The sequence below is a fragment of the Echinops telfairi genome, unplaced genomic scaffold (assembly GCF_000313985.2).
Source record: "Echinops telfairi isolate 266 unplaced genomic scaffold, ASM31398v2 ScPeMD7_22;HRSCAF=79, whole genome shotgun sequence".
NCBI classification, from domain to species: Eukaryota; Metazoa; Chordata; class Mammalia; order Afrosoricida; family Tenrecidae; genus Echinops; species Echinops telfairi.
The window spans coordinates 8,688,421-8,700,056 of NW_022103919.1; the positions used below are offsets into that span (position 1 = coordinate 8,688,421).

Consider the following 11,636-nt stretch of genomic DNA (forward strand, 5'->3'; position numbering starts at 1 on the left):
TCATGAGGGAGGGAGGGTGGGGAAAAATGAGGAGCTGATACCAAGGGCTCAAGTAGAAAGAAAATGTTTTGAGAATGATGATGGCAACAAATGTGCTTGACACAATGGATGTATGTATTGTTTGTGATGAGTTGTACGAGCCCCCAATAAAATGATTTTTAAAATTTAAATACGTAACTTTGGGAAAAAAATCTTTACAGGAGCAGACAACCTTGTGTATGTCCGTTAGAGCTGCTGGTGGGGTTGAACTTCCAACCTTGAGGTTAATAGCCCAATGTGTGGGAGGCTATCAGAACACCTTGGTTATTGAAAGAGTCAGGAGTAAAGCCAGCTTTGACTCTCTGTTCTTTTCTCACCGTGTTATTGCTAAAGAGTTATGCCCCCAGGACTCCTCAGCCCTGTGAAAGGGGTGTTGACATCCTTGCCTTGTACCAAGTGGCAGTGGACAGGACTGAGTGGGCGCCCATGGTCACGTGGCTAGTGGAGAGCAGAATCTTGGCCGAAAGTCCAACTTGCTGAAGTTGTAGGCTCTCTGCTCTTTGCATTTCTGTTGCCTTACATACACCACTACAGTGTGTCATCCTTTATAAATTCTTTACTATTTATTTAAATGCATGCTGAAAATTAACCTGAAGCAATACGGGGTGGGCGGGGGTGCTTGAGCAATAGGTCTTGGGACCTAGGTCTATTACTAATGCTCCTGCCCCGCCAGAAACTCCTCTCTCAGCTTCTGTTCTATGTCCATTTCCCTCTAAACGGGTCTCACCTAGGCAGTGTGCCTTGTGAAGTGGCATGCTCATTCTCATTGTCCTTGTCACCCATGCCACCACCAGGGCTCTCTTTGGGGCTTGGTGGGTTGTGAAGGAGGGCAAGGAGCTGGTATGCGCTAACCATCTCTAAAAGGAAAAATGCATCTGTGGAGTAAACTACAAGACATTTTTGTTTGCATGCCAAAAATTCTAAGAGGAATAGTTTTAGGTTACTGGCGACTGACTACCAGGAATGGTTGACCTCATGTGAAGAAACCACAGGTGGATGAGATAAAGCAGTGCCTGTCTACTGGACAGAGGTCTCAAAGGCGGGTCCCGGGAGTGGAATGTTGACTAATTTCTCCACAACAAGACCTCAGAATCGCCCTTCCCAGGGGCAGGTCGGCTGTGGTTTGCCGTAGCCCTAATGCTGGCTGGCTGTTTATTTACACCCATCTTCTTTCTAAGGAGGGACCGCAGTGGTGTAGTGATTTATGCATTGGGCTGCTAAGCACAGGGTCAGCAGTTTGAAATCACTAGCTGCTCCTTGGGAGAAAGATGAGGCTTTCTATTCGCGTAAAGAGTTACAGTCTTGGAAACCCACGGGGCAGTTGTACCTTGTCTTCTAGGGTTGCCATGAGTGGAAATTGAGTCTACAAAAGTGAGTTTGGTCTTTGTAAGGATTCAAGGTGGCTTTTTAAAAAAAAAATTATTTTATTAGGGGCTCATACAACTCTTTTAACAATCCATACATACATCATTTGTGGAAAGCACTTTTGTACATTCATTGCCCTCATCATTCTCAAAACATTTCCTCTCCACTTAAGCCCCCGGCATTAGGTCCTCATTTTTCCCCCTCCCTCATGAGCCCTTGATAACTTATAAATTATTATTTTGTCATATCTTGCCCAGTCCGACATCTCCCTTCACCCACTTTTCTGTTGTCCATCCCCCAGGGAGGAAGTCACATGTAGATCCTGTAATCGGTTCCCTCTTTCCAACCCATTCTCCCTCTACCCTCCCAGTATCGCCACTCACACCACTGGTCCTGAAGGGATCATCCACCCTGGATTTCCTGTTTCCAATTCCTATCTGTACCAGTGTACATCCTCTGGTCTAGCCAGACTTGCAAGGTAGAATTCGAATCATGATAGTGAGCGGGGTGGGGGGGTGGGGGGAAGCATTTAGGAACTAGAGGAAAGTTGTATTTTTCATCGTTGCTACATCGCACCCTGACTGGCTCATCTCCTCCCCGAGACCCCTCTGCCAGGGGATCTCCAGTGGCCTACAAGCGGGCTTTGGGTCTCCACTCCGCACTCCCCCCATTCAAGGTGGCTTTTAAAAGTGACCGAGTGGACACAGATGAGAATAATGGGGAAAATCCCAATGCATTCAACCATGGGCCTGTGTCCTTGGCTCATGCTCTCCTGAGGTGTCAGCCTTTCCGACAGCCCACACTATGCGGATTAAAGACCTCCAAACTCAAAACCCAACTCAGTATCGTTGAGTGCATTCCGACTCCCAGCCCCACCCCCCACCCCCTTCCCCGTAGGACAGGGGAGAGCTGCCCCTCTGGGCTTCTGAGACTATGTCTTGATTGGGTGTGGATGACCCTGTACATGTTTACTGAAGCAGACTGCCTCACCTTTCTCCCATGAAGTGGCTAGATGGGTCTGAACTTCCAGCCTTCCAGTTAGCAACCCACATGCCTAACCCATACCATCACCAGGGCTCCTTAAATTAGCAGCAACTCAGAAGATTCAGATAAGCTGCTTAGGGAGCAAAGTATGTAAATTAATGAGGGAAGGCAATCTAGCAACAAGGGGTGAGAATGGTTTTTTTTCACAGATAAAAAACTTGAATTGGTGTATATTTTAAGTTCATTATCAACAGTGCAATCAATAGATTATATGTAAAAAGAGAAAATCCTGTGAATCACAACGTAATATTGTCTAATCCGAAACTGCTCATGCCGATGGTGCGGGACCAAGCCAGGTGGGCCACCGTGCTTTAGAACCTTCTAGACTAACCACCACCAAAGTTTGGCCCTGGTGCTCGGTGTCAAACCAAACTCACTGCCATCGAGTCAAAGCCAATTTATAGTGGGCCAGCTGGCTTATCTTCAGCTCCTGTACAGAGAGACCCCCAGTTATCAAGGATGGGAAACCTGGTTTTCTTCACATCTCTTTATAACGTTAGCAGTCCACTTTACCCGAATCACCACCAGACTGTTTCTAGATGATTTAGTCAGTGTGTGTGTGTGTGTGTGTGTGTGTGTGTGTGTATGTAAGGTTCTAGAGAAACAAGTGCTTTTTGAGGTACCCCTTTCCACAGCATTGCTCGGACATATCCCAGGCAGTAGCATCCTTGCTACCTAGGTGTTGACACATTCCACACCACTACAAGAAATAGGGACTCCTCTTCTCCTTCGTGGTGAGGGGCAGGGAGGGGAGGGAGCGAGCCATTGGAGTGGTACCAGCCCTGGCTCCCTGCCTTTTTATGCACAAGTAGGGCTTTTCAAAGTGTTTGGCTCCTGTCCCCGCCGCTGTATGGATGTATCACAGTGCGAGATGACAACAGGAGTTGCTGGGAATGTGGGCCACTATTGTATCCGCCTTACGTAACCACGTGGGCTGCTAGAAATGGGTGAGAAGCCTGGGAGGTGGACAGTGAGCTGGCTGATGACTCCCGAGAGGCCATGAAGACTTCGAAAGTGCTCCACAGGCTGTGGACCCAGGCTCTTAGAAAGTTGGGCATTTTGAAAAGCCGTGTGAGTCCCCTGCCAAGCTCTGTCTGCTTTTCTTTCCCAAGCCTTTCTTTGTGGGAAGGGGCGGGCGGGGAGAAATAGCTCTCACAGCGACTCCTTTCTCCTCCTTGGACTTCTTTGAGCTGCGCAATGCAGATGGTCGTCTATGGTGTGGGTATTTTTTTAAATTTAACAAATACCGTTCTGATTTTTAGCAGACTGGCATGTAACAGATCAGCTCCCTCCTGTGGGATTTGTGAGTCCCAGCGGGGGCTGCTGTTCAGGACCCAGGGACTCTGCAAACTCAAGTTTGCTCAGTTTTTGCTTCCTGGTCTTAGGTTTTAAATCCTGTCTCCCAGAGGATGCTGGTGTGTTTGGGGAATCTCTTGGTTTTGGGGGGTGGGGTAGGGTTGGTGGGGGGGATGGCGAACTTTTTGCTTTCCTCTTCAGAAAGCTGTGCACTTGTTCTGCTCTCCGGGCTCGTGAACGACAGGAGGACGTTTTCACGTCTCTTCCTTTGCGGCAGGTCTGTCACGCTGTGTATGTCAACTTGGGTAGCTTGGGGTTCTCATCGAGCAGGTGCCTTGTGGCCGGTGGTTAATGAAAAGCTCTACGCTGCGGTATAACCTGGCCACCCTCCCTGGGGGAGCGGACGCTTGTGGACCAAGGGGCCTGAAAGTTGCTGCTGGGGGAGATTTCGGGCACCGGCTACTTAGGGTGTCTCCCGTCAGGTTGATTTGATAACAAGCTTCCAGATTACGAGTTGTTGTTTTTTTCCCTTTTCATTGTGGATGTTTTGTTGTGGCTGATGTTGTCCCATCAGGCTCTCCAATGGAAAGAAACATTGTGAAAGGGAGAGGTGGTGTGTGTGTGTGTGTGTGTGTGTGTGTGTGTGTGTGTGTGTGTGTGTGTGTTTAACACAGTTGATGGAATCACTATTGCTCGGTCCCTTTCTCTTCTCTTGCGGCACAAATACCTTACTGTGAACACAGAGGTTTTTAATTGATGGCAGAAATCTGGCTCCCCTTCGACTTCCTGTGTCACCGAGGCATGGCTCGTTATCATAGTGTGCGGTTGCCATTAGCACTACTTACCTGAACCGTGAAAGTGATGAGGAAGTGATAAGACGTGATTAAAGGCATGTTGTTAGGGACTGGAGCAGGGTGGATGGAATGGGGAACCTTAGGTGGAAAAGGTAAGGTGTCTTGGAGACTTCTGTTCCCTCAGATCGAACCTGCACCTCCACTTCCTGCTTTCTATGTATGTACCTGTCAACTCCTGGTCTGACCACCTGCCTAGCCTACCTCTCCAGTCGAAATGCACACATTCTTCTCCTCTTTTTTGCTGCACAAATCTGCATTTCATTAAACAATATTGGGTATTAGACCCTTCATCTAGGAACCAAGTACCCCTTATTCACTTCCTCACCTACCATTAACTGCCCTCCTTAAAAAATTTTTTTTCCCCAACTGCCATCCAATTGATGCTGATTCATAGCAACCCTTTATCGTTTCTAAGACCTGTAGCCCTGCCAAGGGAATATAAAGCCCCATTGTTTTTCAGTTTGTTTAGGTTGGTAGACAATTTTTGCATAAAGTGCCCAGTTCCTACTTACTCTCCCCACCCTGCAAACAGTATCTCCTATTTTGAGATCCTGCATTCCTGGGTGATGCATGTTACAACTGATGAACCAAGTTGATCCACAAATATTAACTCCCGTTTATAATTTGCCTAAGGGCTCACTCTTTGCAGTTATAGGTCGATGGTTTTGACAAATGCATGTGCATCCTCTGGGTGAACAGGTACTCTGCCCCAAACACGCCCTGTGCTCCACCTGTTCATCTCTCCCCGCCTTCTCCGGTTCACGCGGCAACCACCAGTCCGTTTCACCGGCTCTAGAGTGTTGTCTTTTCCAGAATGTCATCCACCGAGACCTTCCTTTGGATGTTAGAAGCAGACACATGGTAGCTTTGTTTTTCTTTTCTTTGTTTCGATTGGCGTTCCCCACTTTGCTTGTATATTTAACGGTCTTCCCTATCTTTTCCTGGCTGGATAGCTCATTTCTTTTTATCGCTCAACAATGTTCCATTGTGTGGATGTCTCACAATTTGTTAAATATCTTGTCTCCTATTGAAGGGTGTTTTGGTTGCTTCTGATTTTTCACACTTAGGAATAAACTGGAGCTTCCTACGTTTTTAGAACTATGAAATGTTGGGTACATACCAAGGAATTGCATATCTTAATCATGAAGCATAATAATAAACAAATACCCAGGACCCCTTTAAGCACCCTGGTAGACCTTCACCAAGAACCAGCACAAAACCCTTTGTGTCCCTTCCTGGCTCTTACCCTCTGCTTCCTCCCCAGGCCACTACCACCCCCGAATTTATGTTTCTGATTTCCTTATTTGTGTGTATAGATTTATCCTACATGAGGGGGTTCCAAAAGATTCATGGAAAATGGAATGAAAAGACAGTGGAATATTTCCTTGAACTCTTTAACATCCGCGCACATGTGCCTTTAACCAAGTGATTAGTTTTGTTTGCTTTTGAACCATACAAAATATGATATATCATGCCGATTCTTTTAGGATGTTCATGACTCAGCATTCCGTTTGAGATGTGTTTGTAGTTTGTGTCTTTTCGTTGTAGTGTGACAGTGCATTGTGGTCACCTATCAACCACCACACGGCTCGTCCACTCTGCTTTTGACAGCTGCTGGGGTTGTGTCCAGACTTGGGCTGTTGAGAACATCGTTGCTCTGACTACTCTGAGATGTGTCTCCTCACACACCCACTTCATTTCTTTCTCTAGGGCCTGCACTCGGGAGACGAACTACGACGTTGTGGGATGTGTATGTCTGATTACAGCGTGTTTGCCTATAGTCCCGATCCTAAAGCTTCCCAAATGTGAAGCATGTATTTGGATTGGCATTCAGATAGACAGAGTTCGAATATTAATAGCAATTCTCTGATCTGCCAGTATTGATGCTGTCTTGATGGCTCACGGCTGGGTGCGGGCCAGGTGGGGCCAGGTGGGGCCAGAGCCCAGTGGCCTAGTTTGAAAGACCTGGACTGAGCGCTCAGCTAAGCTAGTACGTGTTGCCAGCCTGTCCCCAGAGATGTGTCCAGGGTTGATGTCAGAGGAAAAGGGTGATTATTCAGGGCACTGTGAATTTCTGAAAAGAAAGTACCTGAATGAGGCAGATGCTCCGTTCTCTGCTTTTTGGGGGCACATCTGTGGTTGGTAAACTCCATAAGGGCTCTGACTGTTTGGTTCACTCACAGAACCAGTGTGTGTCAAACCATATGCTGGACATATAGTGTGTGCTCAATAAATATTCCTCGAGTGAGCGAATTAATGATCGAATGGTTTTGTCTGAGACAGCAGGCCAAAACAGGTCACACAGTCTTATCAGCGAAACACACATAATTAAGACGAGTGTTTTATGCTCAAAGGAGCTAGTTGACTTTTACTGTAATTTTCCCACATCTAAGATTAAGTTTATTGACATTTTAAACAATTGTTTTTATGTTTATGTTGATAATTAAATATGTGCTTTGTGTTTAATGGAGCACAGTCTTTAGTATAATTTTAAAGTGATTGGTATCTGTCACAAACCTTTAACCCTTACCACCTGATCAGTTTCATAGAGAGTTGGTGAAGTTTATAGGCGCAAACTAACAGCACGGTCTGATTGAAATAAAAATGGGGGTAGGAGCCCTGGTGGCATGGTGATTATGTGATGGACTGCTAACCACAGGCCAGCAGTTCAAACTCACCCGCTCCTTCGTGGGGGAAAGATGGGGCTTTCTACTCCGAGAAAGTTACAGTCTCAGAAACCTTCAGGGGCAGTTCTGTGTCCTGTAAGGAATCCTAGGACACAGATTTTGAGTAGGAATCGACTCGGTGGCAGGGAGTATGGGGAATTTTCCAAAATTTTGGAAGCCCCTTTATACACTGGGCTTGGCCTTAGGCCTGGTTCATCTGGTGGCGCAGTGGGTTACACGTTGGGCTGCTAACTGTAAGGTCAGCAGTTCTAAACCACCTGGTGCTCTGCAGGAGAAAGGTGAGGCTTAATCGATTCTCCGCCTTTTGGCTAAGGTCAGCAGTTCTAAACCACCTGGTGCTCTGCAGAGAAAGGTGAGGCTTAATCGATTCTCGGCCTTTTGGCTAAGGTCACGTGTAGGAGAAAGGCTTTCTGCTCCCATAAACAAGGTAGGTCTCCGATACTGACCGAGTCAGTGCTAAACTCCGCCCTGTAGGGTCACTATGAGTTATAATTGGCTTGAAGGCAGCGAGGTTGGGTTCCCCCACTTCTTTTCAAACTAGGAGGCAGAACATAAATACCCAACATCTTATCAGGCCAACAAACCGAGATGTCCCATGAAACCATGACCCCGAAGTTCACCCCAAGGAACCATTAGGGAAGCAGGTTTTTAAACAAGAGCCTTTTAATCTTTTTTAAATTTCTGATCTGTTGGAGCAAGATGGGATTAGCCATCTCCATCTGTGAGGCAGATTTCCCCCATGGACCCCCTCTGGTCGGAGCTGGCAGCCACTGTGGATAATTACTGTTGTTCCTCTCCCAGTCTCCTGCTGAAATGCCAGCTCTGCTGATGGCCCAGCTCTCTGGGGTGGTGCTTTCTGAGTAGGTCTAACCTTTAAGGATTTCCAGTCAGAGGTGGCCTGCATTTAAAGAATGACTATGATTTTTTAAACGATACCCACTATTTTTAGAGTTTCTCTAGACACATAGCGTGATCAGAAACGGAAGCCTTAATAGTCTAGTTATGGGCGCACACTCGGCGTTGACATCCAGTCGGAATGATGGAGAAGCATTGAAGGAATCTCCAGGATTCCCGGCTTAGGGAGCCACTGTCTGATATGGCCAAGGAGCCCTGTAGATAGAAAAATGCAGGAAATTTGCTTAGAATGACGATCACCTTTAAGATGAAGGTGGGGGAGAAACTTAAAAAGAAAAATTAGGCACTGACAATTATGCAGATTTTTTTTAAACCAAGGGTTTTACAAGGGACATGTTTTTAGGATGGTGATCATGAGAGTTCCACACTTACTATTTAATTATTTCCAGGTGATGTCTCTTCGTGTGTATTTCATGCCTTTCCCAGGATCGCAAAGACTGCCATTTCGTCAGTATGGAGAATTGGAAAACAGGGAGCTTGCCATGGGCGCCTAACAAGTCCTCGGGGCTTTTTTGGAAAGTGAATTGACTTTACACGGAGACCTGTTTGAGATGACAGGTGTAGTTCTGATCTTGGGGTGCCTGTGGTTCTCAACACACCGTCTCTGATTGTTTTCCAACAGGCCCACGGCATGGACGAGCTGATCTGGGAACAGTACACGGTGACCTTACAAAAGGTGAGTGCTGGGTTGCACACAGAGCTCTGGTGGTGTAGTGCGTCATGTGTTGGGCTGCTAATCCTCAGGCCAACAGTTCGAAACCTCGGGAGAAAGACGGGGCTTTTTACTCCCATAAAGAGCTACTGTCTCAAACTCACAGGGGCAGTTCTACCCTGTCCTGTAGGGTCGTTATGGGTGGACATCTACTCCAGGTCAGGGAGTTAGGTTTTGGGTGCTGCCCATGTGCTGTAGACTGCATTTGGGTTCTTGATTTGCCCGTGCGGTATTTCCCCTTGAAGTGTGGGGATTGAGAATAAGGTTGAGAACTATTTGAGAGCTATCCCATGCTGTTGTGTTTTTGGTTGAGGACTGAATAACGTAGGAACTTTTGTGGTTGTTTTTGGGGGCCATCGAATGGAGTATTATCTCTTTTGATAAAATTAGGTGATTCGTACCCAGTATGTGGAGTTAGGCACGTAATATAAAGGTGAGTCCAAAAGTATTACTGCCATAGAAATGGTGCTGTGGGTGCTAACCACAAGGTTGGTGGTGGGTTCAAACCCACCAATTTTTCTGAGGGAGAACTAGGGGCTGTCTGTTTCCATAAAGAGGCTCCTGGTGGCATCGTGGTTGTGTACGACTGATAACTGCAAGGCCAGCAGTTCAAAATCACCTTCTACTCCGGCAGGGTTACAATCTCGGAAACCCCCCAGCGGATGCTTTACCCTGCCCTGTTGGGCCACTGTGAGTTGGAATCAACTCTGGCAGTGAGCTTGCTTGTGTGTGTGTAGTTCCCATAACATTTACAGGACTTCACAAAATGGGAGACTATTACCACTGGAAGGACCATTTTAAGTAATGAACTACTATATGTAAGAAACTGTATCAAGATTCCTCCTTTGGAATCTCAAAAAATAGTCACCATCACTTTCTGAGTTGACCTCTGTCTTAGTCTGGGTACTTTAAAGAAACAAATCCACAGAATCTCATGTATAAGAGAGAGTTTTAGATGAAGGGTAAGTGCACATCAAGAAAACATCCCAACCCAGTGCTGCCCAAGCCCACAAGTTCGACATTAACCCATATGTCCGGCATCAATCCACAAAGTCCTCCTCCATCTCACAAAACACACACTATGACGCCGACTGTAGGAGGAAAGCCGAGTCAGTGAACGTGTAGGCATCTCAGTGTTGGCAGGGGTCTCCACATGGCTGCTCCAGCACCCAGGGCTGCATCAGGGTAGGTCCATGTGGCTTCTCCTCGGGGATGTTTTGCAGGAAGTGAGCTTTGCCAGCTGAAGCAGGGAACTGGCTAAGACAGCTGCACCCTGGCCCGACCATCAGAAAGCAAGAGACCCAAGAACTAGAAAGTCGAGGCTCACGGAATCTTTTATCCCTCTGCCTTTCAATTAACCCCACACGTGTTTATCGGCCAGGTTGGCACAATCAACTAACTACCTCAACCTCTCTGGCTTGAATTGAACTGACCTAGCAGATCACGTGGAGCCGCTCATTTGATTGGACCTTTTGTTTGCAAGCACCCTAGTGAGACTGGTTGGAGAAAGACGGGGCTGTCTTCTCCTATAAAGAGTTACAGTCTCGGAATCCCACTGGGACAGTGCCATCCTGTCCTATATGGTCCCTGTGAGCTGGCATCGATGGCCGAGAGTAATGAGACCGAGACAAGTGTGTTACTGAGGGAACTTGTCTGCAGCCACCCCCTGATCACAGGGACCAGTGTTAACACTGTTGGTTTGAACAAACCTGTGCGTGTAAGGGGAGAAAGACGTGGTTCTCTACTCCCGTAAGGAGTTGCAGTCTTGGAAAATTAGGCAGTTCTGCCCTGTCCTAAAGAGTCGCCATGAGTCAGCATCGATTCAACAGCAGCAGGTGAGTGAGCGAGGGACTGACCGAGAGAGAGCGAGAGAGCGCACGTGTGAACTCGAACCCTCCTGCAAACCCTTTTGACATCCCTCACACACACTTAACAAATGCTGCTGTGTGCCGGCAGGGCACGTGACCCACCGTGGCCATCTGTGATGTTACAGGACCGTCTCATGGGTTTTCCTAAGCAGTCATCTCCACGGGAGCAGGTGGCCAGGGCTTTGCTCTCACGGAACTGAGCTGCTGGGTGGGTTTGAACTGATGACCTTCCAGGTAGCAGCTTAGTACGCAACCATAGGGCACCTTTAATGTTATTCTCTCCCCTTTCGTTTCGACAGTAACGTTTACAGTCAGCTCAGGAGGCGTTAGCCCATCTGCAATAAGCGAGAGTAGCCGCCAAGAGTCATCAGTGATTTGTGTGTGGCCCGGCTTCATCAGATGGGGGGTGGGGGTCCCCGGGTGGGGAAAGCAGCCACCACCCTCACTCACCATTAACCTGAAAGAAAGGTTGATGGGGGCAAAACAGGTGACCTGGAAGTTCGAGGCCACCTGGAGGCACCTACTTCTGAAAACTTGACCATGGAAAAGCCAGGGAGCACAGACAGGTCTATTGATCATAGGGCACATGTGGGACCTCCAGGAGTGGGCACCAACTCCCTGGCAACTGGTTTGACTTGGGTTTTGATCTGGATCAGAGCTGTTCGCTCTGGTACGGAAGTCTTCCTCGGGGAGGCTGTTTGGTGGCAGAGCTGTCACTTTCTGGCTTTACAGTGAACCCTCGTTTATCACGGTTAATTGGTTCTAGACCCTACCGTGATAAATGAAATTCCGCGAAGTAGGATTCCTTATTTGTAAATCAAATATTTTCGTAGTTAGAGCATAGAGGACATGAAAA

General features: G+C 47.4%; 1 protein-coding gene across 1 annotated transcript in view; it reads left to right on the forward strand.

The window, feature by feature from the left end:
- Positions 1-3,438: 3,438 nt before the first annotated feature.
- The window catches only part of TJP2 (tight junction protein 2), a 65,618-nt gene continuing 57,420 nt past the window's right edge, over positions 3,439-11,636 (forward strand). Inside the window, 2 exon segments of the mRNA XM_045288524.1 lie at positions 3,439-3,519; positions 8,823-8,876. Of these exon segments, the coding sequence (XP_045144459.1) occupies positions 3,448-3,519; positions 8,823-8,876 (126 nt within the window). The 5' untranslated portion in view covers positions 3,439-3,447.